Source organism: Anser anser, assembly GCF_964211835.1.
Source record: "Anser anser genome assembly, chromosome: 5".
In the NCBI taxonomy this organism is placed as follows: Eukaryota; Metazoa; Chordata; class Aves; order Anseriformes; family Anatidae; genus Anser; species Anser anser.
This window is the reverse complement of record NC_139725.1, coordinates 44,917,249-44,944,001: the sequence shown is the minus strand read 5'-3', so window position 1 is coordinate 44,944,001 and position 26,753 is coordinate 44,917,249. Positions and strand designations below refer to the sequence as shown.

Sequence of the window (26,753 nt, the reverse complement as noted above, 5' to 3'; positions counted from 1 at the left end):
GCCATCCATTGCACTGCATTGTTTTTTATATGAGGATCATATAAGTAATAATAACTATTTAATTTTATATTCTTAATAATTATTTTTTAAATAATTATAAACAGAAATCAGTAGCACTACACCATAAAATGATGATGATGCTTGTGGCATCACAGCAGGGACTCGCTTTCTATTGCCATATTTTAAGTTTCTTGACTAAATAGGACTTCTGTAAACACAGGCAAGTTCAGCTACATGAAGACCAGGGACTGAGGCAGCCTCTCTAGAAGGTGCCTTTGAATCCAACAGGAAATCTACAGAGGTTTTAGAAAAGGGTTGCTGTAGGATGGTCACTCGAGAGGTGAAATGGGATAAAAGAAGAAACAAATTGCTCCTGCAGATATGACTGCTTTGTCTTAACTCAGCGTTTGGGGGAAATATTCTATACACACAGCCCCTGGCCTTTTCTGGAATCTGTACACAGCTTCCCCATGGACATGAATTACGCATAATCCTAAACCTCAACAGAAACATAAAAACCAGACAGGGTTTCTGAAGTGAAGCAAGCTTCCCTGAGGAGAAATACTACAGATATCCCTACGTACACGTACTGAGGGGGGCAAAGAAAAATGCCCACTATTCAGACACTGCACTTGAACAGAACTGCTCTTGCCTGTACAAAACAGGAACACACACAGGGAAAGCACAGCCCAGGCATCACGGCACACCGCAGCGCAGCCCAGCCCCTACCTGGGCTTGTCCCAGCGACCCGCTCAGCAACACAGAGGAAGCATTTCATGGCTCTTCCCGTGCCAAGCAATAGCGGAAGCCGCCCCTTTTCTCTCCACAGAAAACACTTCTTTAGAAAGTGACTTGACTCTTTAGAAAAGTAGGTAATAAACCAAATGTATTAATGCCTCATTCTAGATATTGGCAATAAGACTTATAAGAACACAGGCAATGGTAAAAAATAAGAATTAAGCTAAGTAGGTGTTTCAATCATCATAATAAGCTGGATTTGTAAAAACTAATGGAACACTGTCAAATTTAGGTCCAAGGTAAAAAGAAAAAAAAAAAGTGACTAAAAGATGACATTATACCAAACATCAGCAGCACAGGGCTCTGGCGGGCAAGCTACAGACCCGAGAGCCTTCTGCAGAGCACCTTGAACATCCTCAGCTCAGACCAACAGGACAACCATGCTGCTGAGCTCTGAGACTCCCCTTCCATTTCCTTTTTCTTTACTTAGTCTGTTTTTCCTCCAGCTTCAAATGGTCCATGTCTTCTGTTGAGAACTACTTGGATCTTTAATTATCTTATCAAGGATTATCTTCTGATAATCCTTACCTCCTTTACTTCTGATTAAAGAGAAAGAAAGAATGGGAATTGTACCCTTGAGTGATTTACGCTTCATCTTAATTTCCATCTTCCTCCTCTTCTCTCCCTTCCCGTTCTCTCCCTTGCTAGCTGAAATCACCCAGATAATTTAGTTCACAATTTTTGTTAAAATGAACTGATTGAACAGTTGTAGACAAGACCTAACCAGTGACAGAAGAAATAGAGTGAATAGGGTACACTGAAAGTAAAGGGTGATGTGGACAGCTCTGTGGGTGTCTCCAAAAATTCCCCAACGTTCTGGAACCAGTGAAGGGAAATGCATGTCCATAGCGCTCCTTGCAGCAGTAAATGAAACACTCACTAAATGCTGAGAATCAGTTGTTCTCAGAAAGAAGTAACTGAAACAAAACACTGCATTTAACCACGCAGTGCAGGTACTTCCCATTTTTCAGACAACATATTCCTGGGATGAGGATTAATATTTCTTTGTAGACCTGGCTGCATGGAAAGTTACCTGTCCTTCTCAGGTCACCACTAGGATGAGCTGCCAGAACTTCATGCAAAGACAGGGCCATAACACTGTGATGTTCCCGAAATTCAAAGGACCAAGCAGCAGTGACAAAGTTTGAAAATATCCCTCCAATGTACTGTAAGAGCTAGGGAAAACATCTGGGGTTTTCTGTCCCCAGTTCTCCCTACTGCTGCTGCCCAGGAAAAACCTCTTCAGCGTTTCCCATTGCAAAGTGAAATTTGGCTTCACTGACATCAGTGGCAGAAGTGCTCAACAAGGATTCCCAAAGGGCTCATGATTCACCATTTCTGTAAATCAGCTATCGAGTACTAATCAGTTCAGTAGGGGAGGCGGCTCATTTTGCCAGCGTATATTTTCCTAATGAATGACCAGGAAAAGTAGCCTGAGTCTATGGCTTGTTAAGTAGAAAACAACCTGTCTGGAATAACAATTGTCTGAAATTAAATAAGCTTATACATACACACTATTGGCACTCATCTGAGCAGAATTTGCCACCTGGATCTTACTTATATGACATATCCTTTTCTTCCTAAGCCAATGAACATCCATTCTAGAGGATGGGCACCCCCGTTACCTTACTGTGTTCCAGGCTCCTGCAAGCCTGACTTGCTCGCAGTACCTAGTGTCAGAAAAGCAAATCACCAGGTAAAGGGATGCTTGCAGGGCACAGACATTTTTCTCTGTGATCATCCATGAACATCAGAAAAAAAGAATTTAAAAGAAAATAGTACGAATTTTATGCTCTGTTTCTCTTTTTCAAGCCCTTATAAGGTGCTGAATATGTTTCTCAAGGAAAATTAATTTCTTTGCCTTTTCCTTGCCTCTAATGAACTGCCTCTGAATGCATGAGGGCACAGGAAGGAGAGCAGACTCTGCGGTGAGATAATAAAAAGTGAAAAGGCATTCAAAGCCATCAGTATCTCGCAAACTTACACTGATAGAAATATGTTGGACTGCAGACAAGGGAGAAACATCAGGGAAACTTGGAATATCTTTGGCATTCGTTACCTAACTGCACAGAAAAGATGACACTGGGGGAGCAGCAGGTTACCCTGCAGTCCTACAGAGAGATAAGGAGGCAGATGACTAGATATTGGCCACATAAACTTCAGATTTCTCTAGGTCCTGTCCAGGCCCCCTGCATTCCTTAGCACTGTACTCAGTGGAAATGAAGAGTCCACAAACTCTTCTGTGAAAGCCTAGGACATCATAATTATCAGCAGAATAATCCAAATGTGAGAAAAGTGTAAGATTGGCTACCATTAGGTAAGTAAATCAATAAGAAAACACCTACTGTTTCCATTTTTACCTCACCAGGTATCAAAAGATCCAAAGCACTTGTAAGTCAGAAAATGTGTCTATATAACTGTGAGCTCAGGGCAGTTCCAGTAATCTTGGGAATGAAAGTGCCTTCACAACACTGTTCAGAAAATATTTATAATCAGCTGCTTTGCCCTCATAGTGTGGTTGGAAGCCTTCTCCAATGGTGGAGTACACGTTTGCACTGAAACATCTGGTAGCTGAAACAGCAAACCCAGATAGATGGAAACATTTCCAGACACATCGTCTCTGTAAGGTCTCCTCTGGCTGGGGTCATTAAGCAAACCAGATGGGGTGGAAGCAGAAGGCTGCTCTAACTGCAGGATCCAGCCACAACAGGGAGTCCTGAACACACTCACTAGGCGGTGCAGCAGGTGAGCAGGGAACCAAAGGGTTCGCCAAACAGGTCCAGCCAACTGGGGGATGTCATCCAGATTGATGATAAAGCTCAAACTGTTAGGGAAAAAAACAAACAAACAAACAAACAAAACACCCTTCTCCTCCTCTCCCCTTCCGATCATTTGATCTGCTTGATGTAGATATGCTGAATCCATTCTAAATTCAAAAAAAACATTTTCCAAGGAGAGAGCGGAGACTGATTTCCTCTGCAGTTGTTACATGGACCCTGGCCTGAGGATAAGCAGGCAAGTCAGCTTGATGGTACTCTTTTCCTGAACTTTCCAGAAAACAAAGTCTTCCCCAATTCTTTACTGTGCGGTATTTACAGAATAAGTGGAGGATCTTTTTTTAGCAGCATCTTACGTCTTTCTGATTCATTCACCTTGTCGCTTGAGCTTCTGCAACACATGGTCCTCTATAGTCTGTGAAATACTTCGTATCCTCCTCTTCTCCATCATCAAGAATGCAAACAGATGAAAGGTGCAAAAGTAGATGTTAAATAAACCTTAGCACTGGATCAATTTAGTAATGTCCTTTATCAGCCTGCTATTCATGCTTAGCAACCACTATAGCTCACACCAACTTCATTTTCATTTTAATATACCATACAGAAAAGTAGCCTAAATATACATCCCCAGATATAAAGCGTATAATCTGTAAACTACAGGAACAGGCAGATCATTTCCATTAGTTTCTTATGTAGCAAAAACCACAATTTACACCCAAAGCATATAATTATATTCAAATTCTAAAAGACAGTGTCGGAAGTACTTTAAATTCATAGTTTGGGGGAAAGTCACTCAGGGGTATACGTAGTTATGTTTTAATGTGCAAAATCAACACACATACAAAGAGAGTGCAAGAGAAGTAATTTGTGAGTGGTGAGGGAGCCGTGGTGAATTGCTGGCCCCTGGCTCAGGCAGCTGATTTCTTCAGGAACACCGGCGGTGGCACCAGCACTACAGCCTGTCCGGGCTTTTGAGCCAAGGGGAAGATGTGGCTGGGATCTACCTCCAGAACACGCAGATGTCTTGCTTGTCCTTCAAGCAGACATCAATGCATCTAAAGCACAAGGGGAATATCAGGATTTCTGTGGCTCCCTGCCAGAGATCTCAAAGCACACAGGTGCACCAGGACTGCTCACCTCACCTAGGAGAGAAATGGTTTTGCCTTTGTCTCACGACAAAGAAAACAAGCCAGAGAAAAAGGCAGTGTTTCAGCAAGGTCACACAGTAAGCCTGAGCCACTGGTCAACTGCCTGTAGTCTTGTGTGTAGAGGTTACACGGAAGACAGGAAAACCACCTTTTTCTCTTTAGTTCAAGTGATCTTTCACAGTTACCAAAGCCCTCCAGAACAACTGAAATGCAAAACCAAAGAATACCTGCCTACCAGCACAGGTCTACCATCCTGAGCAACTAGACAGGGTCCTCCTGGGTCACAGCACATGGAAATGGAGGGAATAAAAACCCATCACCCACCCTACTTCCCAGACAAAACTCACACTCTTTGCACTGAAAAACTCCAGTTCTTCACGCAGCCACCCTCTGAGGAACACACTGTGGAAGTGCCCCACCTCCAGCTGGGGACCATCATGTCCTTTGGGGTATTCCCACCTGAGATTACCCAGGTGCTTCCTCCTGCTTCTAGTAAGACTTGTGTGAAGAATTAGAAGCTTCCAAGAGCACAGTATGTAATATCCTGGTGACTATCATAGCACTATTCAAGCATATGTTTTCATGCTACAGCAAAAGAAGGGGAGGGGGAGGAAAACTAACCGGTATCTTTAAGAATATTTTCTTCCACTTTTTTTTTTCCCTAAGCGTGTGAATACTATTAAAAGTACCATTCTCATTTTGCAGTGTTCTGACTGTGGAGCTTGAGTCACATATCCCAATATTCTTTACAACTTCAATGTCTATACAGAGCATACAGCAGAATCCTTCATCTGTCTTTGAAATGCAGTCACCTCTGCAGCAGAGTGTGGCAGTTGCTTGACAAGTCAGGGCTATATTATCCAAAAGCAGAAATGATAAAGTGAAGAAGGAGCCTCTTTCCAGGCTAACTTGCAAAAAAAAATAAATACAGGGAGGAAAAAAGCCCTGATCTAATTCTGACTCAGGACTAACAATCCCACTTTCGCAAAATGTGCTACGAAATGTTGAGTAAACACAAAGTATCTATCAGAAGGGGTTTTTTTTGAAAGATTTCTTAAGAAACAGTACCTTCAGCAGCACAGTTCTGAACATGTTTCAAAGAACAGAGAGACATACATTAAATCAGTATGACAGGGTCCAACGGTAACATTAGGCTTCTCGTTCCACATTTCATAAAATCACTGAGATCTCACCGGATCAAGTAGCAGGTGAACAGACTTAAGCTGTGATTTTACAGATCAACACAAGCTGCTCCATATCGTGAACAGCGAATTGTGAGCACTCCATAGGATGGCAGAATGAGAAGTCAAAGCACCCTAGTAGAAACTGCTTTATGCTAATAATGCATAAAATAATAGTAACCTCATTTTGAGGAAGCAGCCTTTGTGTATACCAGAATTTTCCTGTGTGCAACTACCAAATCCTGCATTTTCTCAGAAGAGCTATGGAAACTCAGCACAGGGGAAAAAGGGAAGCTCAGCTGGAGACACTTAAGCGAAACTAAGGGGGACTAGTGAGTCTTGGTGCTTAAATTTCTGGATAACCAGCTTCAGACAATTTAAAGAGACCTCACCTTTCTTTAAAAATATTAGTTATTGTTAATGGCTCTGAGGAAGGAATCCGAACATCCAAGCATACAGTCACCAGTCTGCAGAAAATACAGGCTTCATTGTTGACAGAGACTAGACACGGAAAGTAGACAGACTTCTGGCTCTTCACTTTTGCAGAACTGAACTGCAACCCTAATTTAAGCTCTGAATGAAGTTAATTTTACTGGATCACTGACTGTTCTGTATAGGAAGACTTCTTCCCTTTTGTTAAAGCGCCAACCATTTCTCAAAGTAATCTCCTGGGTGAACAGCGAAGGTCCAGCTCGGTACTGGGGAATGGGCAGTGCCAGGGACGGGGAATTAGTTTTCTATTGTACAGAGAGGCTGGATCGGAATAACAAAGACACTTCAGACAAGGAAGAGGTCACACTGGAGGAACAACAAGAAGCAGAGCGTGTGTATTGTACAGAGGGCGCAGGGGCACAGCTCGCCACCGTGTGTGGCAAGCTTTGACATGGGTTTGCAGAGTGCTTGCCCATTTCATGGAAACACTCCCCGATTTGTCCAAGCATTCGTTCTCATGTGCTAATTTTAAGAATGACATTAGAGATAGAAAAGCTTCATATAAACGACAAGACTTCCGAGAATTGACGAAGACCTGGCAGTTACACCTGCAAGATCTGGTGACTGACTGCTCGGTGCCAGTCCTTGTGACAAACCTTCACGTTTTGCTGTGTCTTGTCCAACAGCCCGAACGAGCCTAGCCCCTGCAAGGTGAAAACCAAAAGAGAAATGCTCCCCCACATCCCCATTTCTCCCACAGCTGCCCCTGCTCAGCAGCATTGTGAGGGCTGAGGCAACCTGCACAATGCATCACACATCACCTCTGTGCACCCCTGTACCCCCACCCATTAAAGAGGGGCAGGAAATTACAGCCAGAAAACCAAAGTAATTAATTCATCACAAAGACAAAACATACACAAATCTCTTCATTTTATCTGTTAACCTGATCAGGCATGCATTATTTAGCAGCTGAGGTGACGAAGACATGGAAAGAGGGGCTGTGAAGCCAGTGCTGCAGGCTTGGTAAAGCAGCTGACCCAGCAGGGTGCTAAATAAGGGCGTGAAGAAGGATTCTGCACACGCGGATTTTCAGTAAACACAGTCCCAACTTTGTTCCATGGTTGGACATTTATCATCCCTCTGTCCCAAGAGCACTCGGTGAAACAAAGAGGCATCGTGCCTTTCCCTTCCTGCTGTTTGGGGAGCAAGATTGTGGCAGTCTGGAGAGCTCCTCATGTGCAAAAAAGGTTTCTTCTGCCTTGCAGAACACCCCTGCCGGTGCGGGTTTGCTCACCTGCTGACGGGGAGGTAAGCCTGTTACAAAGAGTTTCTCCTTGAGACGACGCGCTGTGCAAAGCAGTACATCTGCAGGTTGCAGCTCGACTACCGGCAAGCACCAGCCTGGTGTTTAGGATTAACTCTCCTTACACCAGTACTGTGAGGACTGCACAACCTGCACCTGGTCCTGCTGACGTTAAGCCACAGGAAGGGTTTTGACCGATTTCAAAGGAGCGCTGAACACAGGCTCCAAACAAGCGTTCATCGCTTGGGAGACGTTTACTTTTCCTCTGTTCTAGATACTAATAGACTACTTCAAACAGATTGAAATCTACTGGGATGCGTCAGAAAGAAAGCAAAACACAGTTAGATACAAAACTGAGCGCCGGCGGCCGGCACTGCGGGACTGGAAGGCGGCACGGCAGGGTGGTCGGGGTCCTGAACCCCTTCCTTCTGAAGTCAGTGAGCACGTAGCCACCGAGCAGGGCAGGAGTCAGATGGAATTTTTTATTTCCCTCCAGCACAGAAAAAAATCAAAATCCCAACAAGCACAGAGAGCGTACGACCTCCTAGGGATCTGAGTCCTCAGCACTGTCACAGATACAAATTCCTAGGGCCTCTGTCATGCAACAGAGAAAGAAAACACAAAAATAAACCATGTGTGTGTTTACAAGACCAGCTGTCTTTGTGGTCTCCTTTTCATCTCTCTCTCTCTCATACTCTTCCCCTTACTCTTGGCCAAAGGAGGGGGGGCCCAAGCCAGTTTTGCTACATGGCATGAGTAGGAGAGGAAAAAAAAAACAACTCATGCTGGCTTATGTGCTGGCCTGAGCTCCAAGAGCTCTCCATTTCCCTTGATTCCTTACTGCAATGAGGATACTGAAAAAAATGCCTGTCTCTCACTGAAGTTGATAACAGCTTTTGCACAGGGCTCTTAAATGAGGCTTTGCTGGGTTTTCAGGGCAGATGGAAAAGTCATCAGGGAGAAAAGAACTATCATTTCTTGACCAGGAAACAGACTATGGGCTCTCCCGCAGACTATCACCTGCATTTTATGTCAAGGCTAACCACTATCACATTTTGGAACATCCTTTTCTCCTTTCCTCACAAGTGACCTATGAGCCAGACTTCACTATCCCCTTCCATCACAGGAGCACTCAGTTAGCTAAAAAAGCATGCCTGAACAGGGTCAGAATAAGAAGAACTGGTGTCAGAAGGGAGGGAGAAGACAGGTTGGAAGGAGAGAAGGGAGGGGAGAGCCCCGGGACGGTAGGTTGAAATGCCGCATGACATGGCTGCAGTAGGTGCTAGGAGGATGTGCTGGCAGAGCTGCGCAGGGGTTACAGGGACACTGAAACCAGGAGTGTCACGGATAAGCCCTCGGATGAGCAGCAGAGCAGCATGAAGAGGTCAAATGGCACAGCAAGGGATGGCCCTCCAGTTAAGGCTATAGGAACATGGGCAGGGTTGTAGGAGCTTGGTACTGCAGGTCTGAGACGAGGCACAGTGGCGAGGGAATGGGCTCAGGAAGAAAGCCAGGAGGCAGATGCTGCGGGTCACAAGCGAGCTCCAGCAGAGCAGGGCTGCGATAGCAGGAGGTGCTTTGGCAGGGCTGCTGGAGGGTGCGGGAATAGGGTGGCAGGGAGTGCTGCAGGGCAGGTTGCAGGTGCTCTGGCGGCGTGGGAGGGGGCAGCCCGGGGCGCTGCAGAACAGCACCGTGCCGCAGAGGCGAGGGCTTGGGACTGAAGCGGTGCTGGGCAAAGCGGGTCGAGCCGGAGGTGCGCAGCCACTTCTTCCGACAGAAGTGATGGCATCCCGTCAACCTCACAATTTCCCACTTCCACTCCTAAGTTCACCTCCACCCCAAAGAGCGAGCAGAACACATTCAGGCCCCACATGGGAAGGGAACCAGTGCCATGCCAGACTGCAAGACCATCTGTTAAGTACCACCCATGTGAAACTCAGATTTCGGTTATTAATCACCGGCAGCAGGAGCCCTGGTGGTTGCAGCAGTGCTCAAGGACTGTGAGGCAGTCCCAGTTGTGCTGAAGTGAGGAACCAGCCTGTCCCAGCCCCAGAGGAGCTCCAGCTGGAGTAGCCCCGGGAGAAGCAAGCTGTGAGGGAGGAGAAGCACAGCGCTGGGTGTGACGGCAGACTTCAGTCACCTTTCCAGTCTGTCGCTCCCGCTGCCTTTGCCTTAGCCTTACAAAGCGGCTGAGCAGGGCTGCTGCAGGATCCTCGCTCTGGCTGGACCTGCCCCTGACCCGCAGCCCTGCAGGGAAAGGCACAGGCCCTGGCCTGCCTGCCTCGCCCGGCCACGGTGGCAGAAGGTGAGGGACACGGGACAGGGGGACAGTGGAAGGGGGAGGTGAGGGGAAGCCCCCAGGTCGGCCGGGCCCAGGCGAACTCCTCTCAGGCAGGCAGGCTCGGCAGAGCCGGGCACGGGCACTGCTGGTCCCGCTGCCGGGCGCTGCTCAGCATTTCAGAGGCACGATGCTGGCGGGTCCTTGGCATTCCTCACACCCCAATTCCCCTTGCTGCCGGGGCTGAAACCCACTCCCCTTATCTCCCACCACCAGCTTTTGGGGGAAGCCACCGGCATGCACCCAGCGGGGAGCCGGGGTAAGGAGACCGGCGGGTCCCTCCGTGCACCCCGAGTGGGAAGGATGAGAGCGGGCAGGACAGGGCAGGGCAGGGCAGGGCAGGAGCATCGCGGTGGGCGCCTTCCCCAGGTCCCCGGCAAGGCCCCGGGGCCGCCGTGACTACGGCCGGGACCCCCCGGCCCCCTCTGCCCGCCGCTGCCGCCAGCCCGAAGGGACCCGACCCGGCCCCCGGCGCCCACCCTCCCGGCCCGCTGGGAGCCCCCGGCCGGGACAGCTGGCCCTGGAAGCGGCCCGACCTCGGCACCCGGCTCGGCTCGGGGGGCCGGGGAGGGTCGGCGGGCAGGGGTCGGTGAGCGCCCCCCCATCCCCCGGAGTCCCGGGCATCGTGCGCGGGGCGCTCCCGGCTCCCCCGCCGCCGCTCCGGCTGCTCCGCGGAAAGGTTAGAAAGAAACGAGCGGGCACCCACCGTGTCCTCCTCGCAGGGAGACGGGGGAGCGGTAGATAGAGATAGGCACAGAGTGGTGCTTGCTGCCGTGGAAGTGATGCTCATACTGAGCCTGGGATACGGACGAGGAAGAGGAGGCAGAAGAAGCCACGTTAGAGGAACTCCACACAGAGCTGACGATACATCCCCAAAAGAGGGAGCACATCCACAGGGTCCAGGCGGGGCGGCGTCCCGGGCAGGTGCTGGGGTCTGTTCTCAGGTGCATGGTCAAGGCACGGGGCACCTACAGGCGGGCGGTCTGGATTCCAGCCGGGGAGAGAGGCCGAGGTTCATGATGCCAGGGGACCCATGCTAGCGGAGAGGACAGTCGCTTCCGAGGCTCTGGGGCGGGCGGGCGTGCGTGCAGGAGGCAAAGAGACGGCGTGTGGCTGGGCGAGAGAGCGTGTGCGGGGAGGGAAGGGGAGGGAGGGGGGAGGTTGGGAACCGCACACGCACCACGAGAAAGATGCGCCGCTTCCCGGGGCTGGAGCTACAGCGGCAGGAGCCCCGCGGCCGGTCCGAGCCTGCCGGGGAGCGGCGGAGAGCCGCACATGGCAGCGGGGGGCTCCGCTCCCCCGGCACCGTCCCCCGGGACGCTCGAGGACTTGGCCCGGCCCGCGATCCCTGCCTCGCACCGAGCTCGGAGGGGCTACTGAGCGCGGAAAAAAAGAAGAACAAGAAGAAGAAAAAAAAGCCAGAGACCCCAGGTAAATGGTGGATTTTTTTTTTTTTTTATCCCGGTTCCAGGGGGGTTCTGGTGCTTCTCCACTACACGCGTTGCAATGCAGAACTGCCGGGCGCGCACACACACACGGCTCGGGATTGTTATCCTCCGTCCTCCGGGTCCGGGCGGCCGAGGGCTGAAGCCGGTTAACCCTGTGCAGCCGGGGGGGGGCAGCGCCAGCTCTTCGGACCGGGCCGGGATGCCGGCGGGGCTGGGCTGTGCTGTGCGGCGCCGAGCCGAGCCGAGCCGAGCCGGGGGCGGGCAGCCGGCGGCCGGCGCGCCAAGTGCGGCCAACTCGGCGGCGCAGGTGAAGCGCAGCCGGGGGAGCGGCTCGGCCAATGGGCGAGCCGTATGCAAATGTACCGGCCGCGGCGAGCCAATGGGGGCGGCGGCAGCTCTCCGCAGAGGGACTGGCTGGCTCCGGGGGGAGGCGGGGCCGGGCGGGGATGGGCACGGCTCCGCCCACCGCATCTGCCCGCCGGGGCCGCGCGCAGGCGGCCGGCCCCGGCCCTGGCCCTGGCCTGGGCCTGTCAGTGCCTCCCCACCCCGGGCCTGTCAGCGCCCCCCGGCCCTGCCCCATGTGCCCCGGCAGCACCGGGCCGAGCCCCCCAGCGGCCCCCCGCTGCACCTCCCGTACACCTGCCGGTGGTTCCCCAGGGGCTGGCAGTGTAGGGGATCTAACCCGGTGGTGGTCGGTCGGGAATACTGCTGGGTCTGCCCAGCGGTTGTGGTGCCCAAGCTGGAAAGCGAGCTGTGGAAGTGTGTCCCACAGCTGCCACCCGAGATTCGGGGTGGTCTTTAAGATCTTTTAGGAACGAAGCCATTTGACCCCTTGAGGCATTGCTTTGCCTTCCTGCAGACCAGGACACAGGCTCAGAGCGGAAACCAACAGAACGGGCACATGGTTCTCCGTTCTCACTAGCACGTCCTGTTAGCACGTATGCTCGGGGAGCACGTTGCATGTTCTGGTGGCCACTTGTTCACCTGACCCGTGACTACCCAGAATTTTGCTGAGGAAATGAGTTGCTGCCTTGCATGTGGCAGGATGCTCAGAAGCATCATGTCTTCAACAAGAAGCCTCCCCATGCTCCTGGTTTTACCATTAAACTCTAACCCAGGAGAGGAGGGGAGATATAACCTGGCACAAAAGGCTGCTGACCCATCAGGATGCTGCTGACGTCCCCCTTTTGACAAAGACAAAAAACACGAGAAGGACATTCTTTGTTGACTGACCTATGGTAGCACACTTGGGCTCTCCATTCCCATTTAATGGTCTGACAGACCACATCCCCATCTTACTTTGGAGTTACCAAGCTCCAAAACAAGTCACTGCTCCTTCCCTCAGCTCTCCGCTCACCCTTCCCCACACAGAGGTACCGCCTTCACCCGCTCTGCCACCAGCTCTTCCTCACGTACCAAGGTACCAGTTCAGGAGCAGGGGGTGTACAAAGGAGATGGGCATCACTTCCAGCTGCCCTGGCCTAAGCCAGAAAACACCCGCTAGTCCCTGCACGGGAGAAACGGGGAGCTGCTGTGTGTCGTCCCTGTGCTGGGGAGCCCTCCCGTCCAAGCTCTGCCTACCAGCCTTCCTTTGCTACAAACCACTGGGTAAACTGCCTCAGGCAAAAAGGAGGAAGGCCAAGAGAGCCAATCTGTACAACATAAAAAAATAATATTAATAAAAAAAAAATAAAAAGGAAAAACTGTGAAGCTGGCTATAAATACATCACAGGGTTCTGGTGACACCATAAAGTACTGGAACTTCACTCTGCCTTGCTTTATGAGGTGCTGGTGGATGTATTTACTGCCCTGTAATTCACAAGTGACTCATTTATTTAGCAGCACCACTGCAGGAACAGGGCAGACTTCAACTCGATTTCCCCTCTTGGGTGGCAAGGGGAAGTTTAGAGGCAGAAGCACAGTTTGAACAACATTATTCCCAACGGATTTACTTCAAAAGAGGCATTGTTATTTTCCTATTAGGTTCATCTGGGTAAAGATACAATCTAAGTGTGCTGGTGTCTTCAGAACTGAGATGGGTGCCTTCAAGGATAACCTTGCTCCCTACAGATATGAGAAAAGTAGTTTTATTTCTTATATATGTTTCTTTTACTACAAGAGCAGAGGGCCAACATGTTCTGAGAGGTGAGAAATAATAAACCAAATGTTTCTGGGTTTTTAAAACCCTAGAAAGAGACCAAGATGGCATCAAGCTCTGGAAAACTGTGTAGTCTACCTTACTCATGTCAGCAAGTACAACTCTATAGATCATTATTTCACATTAAATCGTTGTTGTTAATTATTTTGCTGCATTCAGAACTGAAAAAGCTCTACTCTAAAAACACAGTTTTCTAAAACCAGATCCAAAGGGGAATCTCCATTAGCTTTTAGCAGTACGGGGTGACTGCCACAGAGATGGCAGCGCTGGCTCCACCCATCAGAGGCTAACTAGGTACAGCATTAGCCCGTGCATCACTACATGATAAGGTCAAGAGAGTAAAGTCAGCAAGGACAGGCTTTGACCCAAAAGCTTTTCCCTGACTTGCACTATTTCTCTCAAGATTCAGAATAGTTCCATTCTTTGCCTTCCCCCCCCCCCCCCCAAGAACAGGAAGGAGGGTGAGAGATGGTTCCTCTTACAATCCTAAAATAGAGGCTTAAATAAAATAAAATAAACCAGAGAAGACTGCCTGCTGTATAGAGCTTAGGACTGGTGTACAAGACACCTTTGTCTTTAGTGAGCTAGTTCAAATACTGCTGAGGACAGCAGTGACTGGGATACTGGTAGCTCCTCAGCACTGCTGGCAGAACGAAGTGCTCTGAGGCAGTCCCCAGCACCCCACTGCCCATGTCAGAGCTGCCTCTCTGGCAGTAAGAGCCAGCAGCACCAAGGAATTATCAGCGTCTGCTTATCCAGAGGGAGAGGGGAGAGGTGTGCCAGGACAGGGCTGAAGACCACGGACACAGCTGCTGCTGTGCAGTACCTTTTCTGTGCATCCCCAACCAGCTGCAGTCCCTCTAGCTCTCAGTTTTATTCTGTATCTCTGAAAAAAAAAAGAGCAATCTGTTCTCAGGGCTTCTGTGCTTTCGTTCAGCATCCAGTTAAGTTACCTACCAAAGCCGAGACATAAGCCTCGGTGTTACCAGTGACACAGGCAGGTCTAATTCTCTTTCCAGCTCAGCCCCAAGGGATTGTGGTTTGCCCCCAGCAACTAATACAGAAGCTCTGGAGCCTAGATTTGCTCTCATTTATGTCAGGGTGAGTAAACTCAACAGAGACAGTAGGACTGACATCAGTGAAGGGCAATCAGATGCTTGATACTGATTTGTGAGAGGAGAAATGCAAGCTGATTACAAGCAGTTAGGTTGGGCTAGCAGTAAGTTAGCCCAAAGCAATAGGAACCACGGGGAGCTCTGACAGAAGATGAGGGACACGAATTCAGTTCTGCCAACCGTCCAGTTTAAGGGTCAGAAATCTTGCAAAGTTCAGCCTTTTTTCTGAAGTTTCACGCCTACAGTCTTGTGTTAGTGGAAACAAGCAAGAACAAGCATGGGGGCAATAAATGCACCAATATATCACATTTTGGTAATCATTAATCAATTGTGATAGAGAAAGAGGCAACGTCAGAATTTGCTAACGCAAACTGACAATAACATGATAGAATTGGCCCTGTTCATTAGATTAATGTACAAAAGACAATCCAGTGTACTCAGTGCTGTGTAAACTTACAGAAGCTGAGTCCCTTTCCCAGAGAGTTTACAGACTTGCTTGGAAAGGCATGAGCCAACATATGTTGGGACAGCTTAATGAGCAAACAGTTCTTTCTTGGCTTAAATCTGCTAGTCTGTGAACCTAAGAGAATGAAAAGGTTCAGATATTGGCAGTAGTGACTTTACAAAGGAGTGACTAGTGCAACTGCCTTGAGCTTGTTAATCTCCTTTCTGTCTTCTCTGAGTATGCCTCAGAGATACCTCATCTGTCTCCATGGCCCCACCAAGCCTCCCTCCTCCTAAAGCTGCCTCAAAATGAGGATAAGATCCTTCTCACATTCTGGACCCTCTGCAAGATCATTAACTATGAATGTGCTTTGTGCTAAATGAAGGATATCTAGGTTTGGTTTCCTTCAGCCATCACAAGGATCTCTTCTGTCCAAGCACCTGCCATCTCCCCCTTTGTCTCACAAAGGCTTTAATCCCTGCACTCGGGGTATTTTACTGCAGTGGGCTACACGGGCTCTGGTCTGCCTGGCAGCAGTGTGCTGAATGCTCTCATCTCACGTGAGAAAACTGATCCTGTGTGGCTGCGGAGCTCTCTCCCCCAGGAAGACTGGAACAGCATCTATTCCTTTTACTCTCAGTACACGCTGGGTTCAGTGAGAGCTCTCAAATCTCACCAGGCCGAGAAACAGAAGCTACTTCTACCTCTTGTACCATTTAAAGCAATGTGCCTTTTTATCCAAGGTTTTACAAGCTCAGAAAGACTACAGAACTTAGAAGAATGACCAAGTTTGAAGAAATCGAGGTTGCCCACTGCTCAACCTTAGATAGCTATTCAATCACCAGTGTAAAAAAAGGAGCCTGATGGATTTCATTTCCTTAACTTTCTGTCACAGAGTTCATACCTGAGTACCACTACTACCTATGTTTCACTGAAGATACCAGAATAGAACGGCAGTGACCTGTAGCACGCGCTGAGAACCGCATTATCTATCATTCATAAGAGCCCCTCTTGCAGGCAGGCAACTCTGCAATTAGCCAGGTTTTATGCTGAGCCAAATTAATCTCTAGCATAACTCCTAGCAACTGATACTATGGATGCAAGTAGTTATTGTGTCTGTGGAAACAAAAATATACGTGTACCTTGCTCTCCCTATGCCTAGAATCAGCATTGGCAAGTTTCAGGTGAAGGCTACCAGCCTGTTCCCAGCCGAGGTGTGAGCCCTGCCTGGGATAACACGCTGCTGCAATCAGTCCCTCGCCACTAGTGAGCCTCACAGCAGCGAAAGGTTAGATACATAAGCAGAGCACAGGGGAGGAAGTGTGACCTACCGTTGTCTTGGCACTATCTATTCTGTAGATCTAGATTTAGGTGTCCAAGGTCTGCCAGCCCAGCACCTTACATGCTAGTGCTAAATATTAACGCTTCAGAATTAACATTTATGTCATGAATTTTTTAGGGTGGAAGAAAAGTGCAGGGAAATTATTTCTGAAAAGCTCTGAAATCTAAAACTCGAATGGTACCTGAAAGGCTGAATTAGAAAGAGACAGGGAATAGACGGAGTTAAAATAGCTGCTGTGATAGATAAGGAACTGTTTTAATTTTTACTCATGAGAACAGGAGGGAGACTTTTACACTCAAAGAAATCTTGTCTGATGCAGAAAGGAAAAGCTGGAAAAAACTGTTGCTTTTGCTCCTTTAAACTGGCTTCTGTGCTAATGAAAAACAAGCTCTCTAATAGACACTGCACAGGCTCCCCCCTCTGCTTCTCTTCTCCTTTCCACCTATCATCTTCCCTGGCTTTTGCCTGTAATCACCTGTTCATCTCGCAGCAATAACTGCCAGGTGACTGGTGTTTGCGGTAGTCTCCCGAATGCCAAAGAAAAAAAAAAAAAGAATTAAAAGAAAAGCAAAGAGAGATATAGGGGGAAAATCTTTCAATGACACAAGTGTCTCACCACCAGCCAGACAAAGAGTGAAGCGTCTCCTGCGGCCAAGCCTGCTCGTGTGGGAGCTGCTGATAGGTGTAATTTCCCAAGATGTATACCTTGTCAGTGTGCAGAAGATGAAGAGAAAAAGAAGGTCAGAGCAGCCAAAGCTAAAAAATTGGAAGGACAAAAGGAGACACTGTGGGGAATGATTCTTCAGCTTTTAACCCTGAAAGAGCCCATGCTGCACGGTCTGTGGCAAACCGACCTCCTGACTAGGGCACAGCAATCAGTCAGCCTGTTAGATGAACATCTCCTCACCCGGAGGAAGCAGCCATTTCTACCTACCGTGCCTGCGCCACACCACCTGCGTGGTGGTACACCACAACCCCAGTGTGGCACACAGAACATAGCCCGGCTGTTCTCAACCACGGCAGAAAAGAAATTTTCTCTCCAAGTAACTAGGCTGGTAATAGACAAAGCAGGCAGGGAGCCACAGGAGTCTACCGAGTCCATCTCTCTGCTCCAGGGTGGAATAAACTTCACCTATGACATTCCTGGTGATGTCTAACTTGCAGTGCTGAAGAATCAATGTCTCTGGAAGCTCTATATACACCAGTGCTCAGCTTTCTTTATCAGCAGATTTTTTTTTTCCTTTTCAGAAATTTGTTTTAAAGAAGTGGCTTCTGACATCTATAAATCAAAATGTTTTAAACTATAATTAATATCAGCGTTCCTTATGCCCAGAAGGAAATATATAATAATATTATAACAACATTATATAATATATTGCAATACTTCTACAATATATATAAGCATTTCACTGAGAATGTGAGCAACGTGACCACCAAAGGGGCAAACAACATATTTACTTGTTCATAGGAGGCATCCAAGTAATGGAAAGTTGCAACATGAAGGACAAGATAAGCATATGGGATGCAAATAGGCAGGACATCCTGCTAAAGGCACAAAAAGAATGGTGGGGTCGGAGGGAATGGAAAAAAGAACAAGAGAAACACCACTGTTAGCAGTTGAGGATCCCACGTCTGAGAGGGTGAAAGTAGCATTAAAACAATGGGCATGAAAAGAGAAGTTGGCTAAGACGACAAACCACCATTACTTCCAGCTTCTCTCATCCTCCTCTTCACCTTCTGCAACTAGACCATCCAGGGCGACAGCTGTCAGTGCCGACTGCAGGGAATTGGCTCTGCAGTACTGTGCAGTCACAGTTACTTCGGGCATAAGTGTTAGAGACTAACAGTTCTGTATACGAAGGAATAATTTATGATAGTGATTGATAATTAACCATTAGCATAAAGTGTGCTGTTAATGAATGAGTTTAGTGAAGTTTTGTTTTGAAGCTTAAAACTGTCCCAATTTATCAGTCTTCTAAGGATTCCCATCCTGGCAATCTGTAATGCCCTTAGACACACACACACACACACACACACAGTCACACTCACTTTTAATTGCAATACTACTGCCTGTTATTTCTTGCCCTCTCACAGAAGAATGATTATTTGCTTTCTCTTTACGGATACCCGTTATATATTTGAGGACTTCTGCTGTCTGTCTTCACTAGACAAAGAAATTTGTTTTACTCCTCCTTAGAGAACCAGGGCTGTTAGACTGTGATCATTATTGCTCGTTTCTTAGAGACTTTTCCTAAATATCTACATTTTTCTTGAAGTGCAACGCCACAGACTGGATGCAGTCCTCCAGATGAAGATTAGCACTGCATACAGAAGAACGTTACCTCTATCATCTCACTGATGATAGTCCTGTTTACATCACTTGTATGATTTTTGTCCCTCTTGCATAGAAGAAGGACCCTTATTCACACCCTGCCACCTATTTCTATTTTTATATTCTGTAATGTGGAAAATACGGCTGAGCCCTGACACTAGGCCTTTTTCACTGAGATTTTTAATAGGTTTTGCATCTCAGAAAATGCAGCTTAGGTCACCACAGCACTGCGCTGGGATGGGTGACAGTACAGTATCAACCACCTGTTCCCTGCCGGTGCATTTAATGCTGCTGAGGACAGGCCCCGGCAGCAAGCCCATGCCTCAAGGCATGCAGCACACCCACACAAGCAAATCAAAGATGTGGGAGCAAAATACACCGCAGGTCGTCTTATGGCAGCTGATCGGAGGATTTACTAGGACACCGGGTCTCCAGCAGAGAAGCTGAACAAAAGCACAATAGTGAGAATTAACGTAAGGCGCACAAACTGCTTTAAAAACACCTCTCTGTTAAAAGCACCTCACCCTCCTACCATTCCCCAGGGTCTCCAGCTCCACTCCACCCCCACGAGCTCCTCCAGCACTGCAGGTCTCCTGAGACACCAGCAGTTTCCTTGTCTTGTCAAATCCCCCATCCTGCCCGTGATTCAACGCGTGTGCGCTACTCACAGGGATGCAAGAAGCCTGCTTTCTCAAACTGAACGCTTCCCTTCACCTGGCACCCTCGTCTCTGAGCAACATGAGAAGGAATTAGTGGGGGGGGGGGAGCAGGGGGAGGCACCCAGCAGCAATAAATCCCGACCCGAGCTGCAAAGGCTAACACCAGAGCAAGTGCAGGCATCAGGAATACACAGGCTTTAACCACCAAGCAGCCGTGAAAATCGGGAAGAGGGAACAAAGAAGGGGAAGGAGCAGCACGCTCCCTTGCTGATAACCTGTATACAACAGATAAGTGTAAACTGCTCCGACACAGGTGTGCTATTTACTGGGCAGGACAGACAGACAACTCCAGCTACTCATTGTAAAGTGTAAAGGGAAGAGCTAATGACAGGAACACAGGGATTATGTTTAAATTAGTCAGATGCGTGCATGCACACGTGCATGCACACGTTACTTCTGCCCCTCTCTCTCCTTTGTAGCCCTTTATCTCTCCCTCAGACTGTCAACCAGGGATAACTACAGAAGATCCCAGAAAAGGGGAAAAATAAGGAAATTCCTATGGTGGAAGAGTCACACTTATTTCCATTCCTTATGAACTGCTGGTTGGTCACAGAAAAGCCACCCACACCCTGGACAAATCCATCCCTTAAATCATCCCTTAAGGTTATGTCTGCATAGTTATAACTAGATGCCACATTTCATCACATGTTTTCGTGTTCTCTTTTTATCAGTCACCAAAAATGAGCATTCAGGAAGGCAACACGCAGCCTGTCACTGACTCCTTCAGGGTACTGGCAGAAGTGTGGTGGCTATCCTGAGGATGAAAGAAAACTGAGTGGTCTTCGGGATGACTAACTCTGAATCATGTTGTCGCTGGCTTCATCTCTGCTTTCTCATCTCCTCCTGCACAGAAATCAGAACATAGCTATTCTGTGACAGCCCAAGCTACCAAAAAAAACCTAAAAGAGACAGTCAGCAGTGTGTGATGAACAAAATAAACAGATATACAGGTGCTTGGTATAACACCTTTTTTTGCACTGACACAGAGATGCTTCTTGCCCACTACCAGCCCCTACGCTGCACGTAATCCTCAGAAACTTAGTGGTAGGCAGATAAAAAGAGGACATCTGATATTCCTGGCTACCCAAAAAGAAGTTGTTCTACAGACAGCAGAACTACAGAAATAACTGAGTAGGAAACTTGGCATCGTGTGTCCCCTTTATCAGCAACCCCCCCCCCCATACTCACTGTAATAACCTCACCATACCACGCTCAGTTCCCCCCTCCTTTTCTCTCCCTCCCTCCTCTGACACGCTCAGATTTTTGTCATATTTCCTTATTTCCCCTTCCGCTTTCTCCTAGCTTCATGTCGTGTCCTGGCAGAGGAAGAGGCAGCCTGTGCTGTGCAGGTTCAGAGCCGTAAGCCTGCCAGCTGGTAGACCAGCCCTCAGCCTCAGCGGGGACGAGGAACAAATGCTGGAGGAATTCAGCGTCTCTGGGGCTTCTGCCCTTCTGTCAAACGTGGTGGTTGTTCGCCAGGCGACCAAAGAGGCAACGACCTTAGGGTGACTTCAGAAGTGTCATTTCCTTAGAAAACCAGACAAAAATAACACTGTGCTTCTGCTCAAGTACAGTATGGCCTCAAGTAGTGTGACTACTTAAGTTATAGTATGTCAGCTTCTCACTACAGGCTATATATTGAAAGAAACCTTTCTGTAAAAAGAATACCGGAGCCAAACAATATGCTATGAAAGACAGATAATTCGATGTCTTAGAGCTCTACTACATATATATGGTAATGAAGCACATTTTAGTTAAAGGACAACAGCAATAGCAGCAGCAGAAGGAAACCTTCAAAGGTGAGTAATTCTGTGCCACTTCAATCAAGCATTACTCTCCACTGGAAACAGAAGATTTCGTCTAGTGCTGGCAACAAGACCTAGCCTGCCTAGGACACAAATGCAGGGAGACTGCTGCTCCTTCCCCCTCCACAAACACTGCTTTGGTATCAGAGCCAGCCACTGAACTGAAATTGCATGGGGAAAGAGAAATAAATTATCTAATGCGGTCTGAGGCAGCAGGAAAGTATTTCACAAATGTTAACTTCAAAACTAGTGTGACAGTGCATCTCCAACTTCCGTTGGGGAAATAGGCCCAAAGAAAGTGCCAGAAGTCTCGCTGCTGTAGGATCAAAAAAATAACCGTATGGAACAATCTTGCTCTGGTGTGTATGAGATAGGATTCAAGACAACTTTTGTGTTTGCAGTATCACTGATCCCACAATCAATGTACCACTCCACTGTTTCATCCTTTGCATTGTTTCTTTACTGCTGATCAGTAGTAACGAGATGAAAACAGATCCTGTTTTTCAACATCACATACAAATCGGCTGGGAAGGGAAAGAAGTGCAGGGGCTATTATTTAGAGTAGGGGGAGCCAGAGATCCCCATCCTATTATCGGTGACATTTGATATTTGATTTTCAAAACACAAACTATCAATTTTGAAAGGAGGTGTGCTTTTCATTGCCAAGGAACTTCTAAAAATCCAGCTTTCCTTTTTCTTACCTCTGACTCAAGTGAGGACTGTATTGTACATAGGGTAAGCGAAAAGACAATTCCACTGCGTTAAGAAAATGGAGATTTTGATAGTTGTTTTCATTTAAAGTCAAGCTAATTCAAAACTAATACCTTTCAAGGAAAATCATGAACAGTGAGAATGGCCACAGCTAACCCCGGGGGACCCCCTACGTTAGGACTGACAGATGGCACACAGGCACACAATCTGGATCCTCTCTCATTCGGGCATTTCCGAGTTTCCCACTTTTCCAACAAAGCCCCTAACTGAGGCACTCTTTCTAGTTTAATCTCACCAGCTCAACCAATTCCACATTGTTAGAGAGCATGAAAACCTATGAACTACACATAGGGCAAGAAGGGATTGACCTGGTAGGCCTGAAACAAGGGTGTTCACTGGGAACACGTGCGATGCAGAACCAGATCCCTGGCAGGATTCAGCATTAGAGCCCAGATCTGTGCATCTGAGGGAACTCCCCAACCCATCCTTGGATTTGTGGGTTCTATGACACTCTTTGCTCCATTCCAGAAATACCAATGAGCTTTAGAGAACTTCTTAGGATTTTTTTTTTTTGTCTAAAGAAATAAGTTCCTGAAAAGCTTCGACTTTCAACAGAGAAAGGTCTAATTGTTTTGTTTTACTTTTTCACAGCAAGCTGTATTGCAACAAACAGCTCTCATTAGAGGGCTTTCTTAGGTTGCTAGTTACAGGCTGAAAATGATACATACCCAGATGTCGATACAGAGCCTAACCTGGCTTACATTACATATGTCATGGTGAAAAAAAGCTCGAAGGGTTAAAATCAGACTAGACAAAGCACTAAGACTACCCCAGGCAAAATCCCACACCATCCAAGTGAGACAGCTGGCATTTAGCAAGTATTTTTACCTCCAGCCATCTCCACTTTTCTCCCTTTCTGTCTCCCATTTTTGTAATTGCCCTTCCCATCCTGCACACGAACACACACAGGCTCACCCACTCACTCCCATTTCTCTTCTCGCCAAGAAGAGCATCCTGCGTGGGACTCAGTCATTTGTTGTCCACAGAACTTCTGGTGTGTGTCTCTCTAAATAGCTGACATCTGGAGGAGCTAGATGCTACTTATACCCTGCTTAGCATGATCAGATGCTGCTAAGGAATGTGAACAGAATGTCTCATTTTTAAAATACCTTACGTTACCCTCTCTACTCCTTCCTAACAGAGATTTTGAACTATCCAGGTGATTGGCCTTTCAAAGCCATTGTTCTCAGGGATATAAATAGACTAAAATAAAAGCATACACCAGTAACAACCCATTGCTCCTGCTTTTCAGGACTCACTTCTGCAACATATTCACTTGTTTCCAGGAAGAATGTGTCTCTAAAAACCTGTAGTAAAGACAGGAGTACAAGCCAGGTAGTCAAGGTGGAATTCAAGTTCTTTAATTATTAGATCCCCTCGTTCCTCTTCGTTATTCAACACACCCCTAATTTTTATAGTGACTAAAACAGGGGTTTCACAGGCTACAGTATTTTTATATTACATATATCACATTTATATATCACAGGCTACAGTATTTTCATATTACACAAACGTGTTTCAAACAATGATTGTTACTGCCTCACAAAGAAATCATGAGTCCACAATAACATGTAACTCCTGTAATTAAAGACTGAAAGAAATGTAGAAAGGGGAAGACGTAACATTTACTTGCAGCATGCCTCAACTTTGAATGCTTGATTTTGCAACAAAAACCAAAATCACTGAGAACAGGGCTGACGGTGGCTTTTTAAATGTTCTCTCATTCTTATCTATCTAAGTGCATGTATAATCTTTATTTCAGTGGAGTGTGCCTTCATTTAAAAAAATACAGATTGGACATATATGCCTGAAGTCACCCAGGCAAAAGAAATCCAACAAAGCCAACAAAGTGATGGGAACCACAGATGCACCTAAATTGATTAAATTGCTGTTGCTAGAACATGCACACTGCAATCTCTTTCCCTTTTGGTTTATCCAATGTACCCTGTCATTCTTCTCCAGTCCTTCCAAAGTGCTCTTGTTAGCACGTTGAGAGAATTAAGTTAAGTTGACTCACCAATATTAATAGGTCTAATTCAATAGTGGCATGTTCATAGAACGCCACCTGCCTTCTCTTTAAGCAAAAAATACTGAAACACAGCCAATACTTTGCCCAGCTGTTTCAAAAGCTAAAATTAGACACACCTGTTTTAACAGTTGTTTCAGCAGCTGGACACTGGGATGTGGATCAAAAAGATTTACTCACAGCTTTCTCCCCTCAGAGCCAACTGTGTGACTTTAGTGCCTCATCTTGCACTGAGAGAAATTTGTGTTGCAGGGAATAGCGTGCATGAATCAAAAGAGGTCAGGATGTTCTCCTTCTCCACTGCTGTACCTTGCTGGAGTGCAAGAAAAATTGCTTATTCAGTGGACTAGGTGATCAAGATATACTGGTCTCAATCTAGAAGTATATAGGGAGAAGATCTTGAACCACACATAAAGCAATGCAGTGATAAGCCTGCAGGTATCATAAAACTACAGGCTTGTGAGGTCTGTACCCTTCCATTCACTGCAATGAGTTGTTAAGCCTGACAGCTAAATCCAACAAGTCAATCCTGCCAACTTTTCTAGTAGTGGTCCTGGAGTAATCCAGCTAACATGTAAAAATCCTGCTTCCACAGCATCTACAGCTCAATGTTCACACCAGTTGTCTCCAGGCTCAGTGTGCACCTCCACTGCAGAGACCTACTGCTTGTTAGATATAGTAAACACTGAGATGTTAATAAAAGAATTAACTGTAAAGACAAAATAAGTTAAATCTTGGTTAGATTAGCTGGAGTTTCTATATCTGACCATGTTGATTGAGAATCCCAATACCTTATCCTAAAGGAAGTCCCCTTTCCCTAACGTTGCTGTATTTCACGATCGAATTGTTTGCCCTTTTCCTGGAGGCAAATCACTTTATACAGTGCTATCCAGAGCCACTTGCTCCCAAGCTGGTGGCAACCCCTCTGGTGTGACTGTGGGACCAAGTGGTAAACAGGATTAGTGAGATAATCTGTGTTAGGAACAAGTGTGCAAAACCAGAAACCCCATGCATTTATGTTGCAGCTGGGGAAAAGATACATGAGACAATCCTAAATTATAGCTCTCCCAGAAGCCTTAGAGAACCCATATAACCAGAAGCCATAAATCTGTAGATATGAACACACTGAATGCACAAAGTACTGTGCGCAATGTAAACATCTCCCAGAGTATGTGCTCAAAACACACTCCCCTGGGATGTGCACCTGAGTGTTTTCACAGAAGAGACACAAGTACATTCATCCATATGAATGCAGACAGGTGCACGCCCATCTACAGAGATATCTGCACTGTACAAAAATGCACGCGAGCGTACAACTGTGCCCACACACCTCTACAGCCAAGGGAGCAGATGCCTCAGAAGACACTGCACATCAGCCAGTTCCTATCAAACACACCTCAGATTTTCCCTTTCAAGCAGAAAGAGGCGGGGGGAGAGAGAGAGCACTTGGTTGTCAAACCCAGTTATAAATGCTTGTCAGGAGCATTTCTGATGGGATCTAAAGATCCTTAGAGAAGTGGGGCCATCGTGGTCAAACGGCACGGGTTGAACTCAAGAGCAGCGAAGACGGAGCGAGACAGTGACACAAAGACTTTTCCCCTCTGTCTTTCTGGGAAATAATGAACAAATCCTTCAGAGTGATTACTCTGTTACACCTGCTGGCCCTGCTCTCAAGTCTGTATTAGATGGAAGATGCTCCTATCTTCCTTCAGATTAAATGCACCTAGTAAAAAGCGGTCAGAGATTGGCACGATAATTATCTTTCCTCATTAGAAAGAAAGCCCTGGTCCTGGCTGAATATGACTCTGCTGTCAAGGCCCTTTGTGGGCTGTAATAGTACTCAGCCAACATCAACGGGCACAACGCTTCATGTGAACAAAACAAAGCAACATATCAAGTAATCTTGTCTTTTTATTTGCTTTTTCTCTTCTAAGCCTGCTGAGTGAGGTGGGAAGGTGCCAAATTCCTTTTTAACTTGTACAAATGCATCTAAATGTCACAGAAGAGCCTTGTTAAGTGAAAAGCTTTCCAAATGTTTTTCTCTCCCATATCTAAAATGGATTGCTCTTTTTTTCCCCCTTTTAATTTAAGAATTGCCCTCTGTCTCAGACCACTGCCCTTGACCGTTCCTGGGGCCAGCTGACTGCAGTGACCCACAGCACAGCTCGTGGTGTTCACCCGCAGCATCGTGCAGGATACGGCTCTGCCCAGGGAAGCAGGAGGGTGGGAAAACACATAGGGAAAGATGAGGCCGAAAATGTCTCCAGATGGGGCATGAGCAGACCTAAAGGGCCTTTCTCTCACAGAAGACTCCTCCATTTTAAAAATGCATTTGAAGCCTATTTATTGCTTTATTATTATTGTTGTTATTATTTAATTATTTATTATTACTATTAGCATGAGCTTGAAGGCAGTGACTAATCCCCTGGAGCTGTGACCCCGGCGCCTCCAGCACCTCCACAGACAAGGCAGCGCCGAGGCCTTTGAGAAACACCAGCCCTGCGGCAGACAGTGCAGCTGGGAAAACTTCACTTAAAAAGGGCTGAGTGGGAACAGCTCGAGCCTCCACACTGGTGCTCATCCAGGCATGGCTCTGGGAGCCATGACATCCTGAG

General features: G+C 47.3%; 2 protein-coding genes across 12 annotated transcripts in view; one reads left to right on the top strand and one right to left on the bottom strand.

The window, feature by feature from the left end:
- Positions 1-26,753, bottom strand: part of NRXN3 (neurexin 3) — a 940,418-nt gene that overhangs the window by 358,332 nt on the left and 555,333 nt on the right. For 2 of the 11 annotated variants that reach the window (XM_083837467.1, XM_083837474.1), the window contains exon 1: positions 10,684-10,928. The exons of 7 other annotated variants lie outside the window; for them this stretch is intronic. In XM_083837467.1, coding sequence (XP_083693593.1) covers positions 10,684-10,927 — 244 coding nt within the window. In that variant the 5' untranslated portion in view covers position 10,928. Of the gene's footprint in view, positions 1-10,683; positions 11,086-26,753 lie in introns of those variants that run through there. 2 more of the 11 variants (XM_083837475.1, XM_083837473.1) reach the window with 2 other exon arrangements.
- The window catches only part of LOC310900096 (uncharacterized protein), a gene marked incomplete at its 5' end in the record, with an annotated part of 101,050 nt that continues 85,464 nt past the window's right edge, over positions 11,168-26,753 (top strand). The window contains one exon of the mRNA XM_083837477.1: positions 11,168-11,408. Coding sequence (XP_083693603.1) covers positions 11,168-11,408 — 241 coding nt within the window. The remainder of the gene's footprint in view (positions 11,409-26,753) is intronic.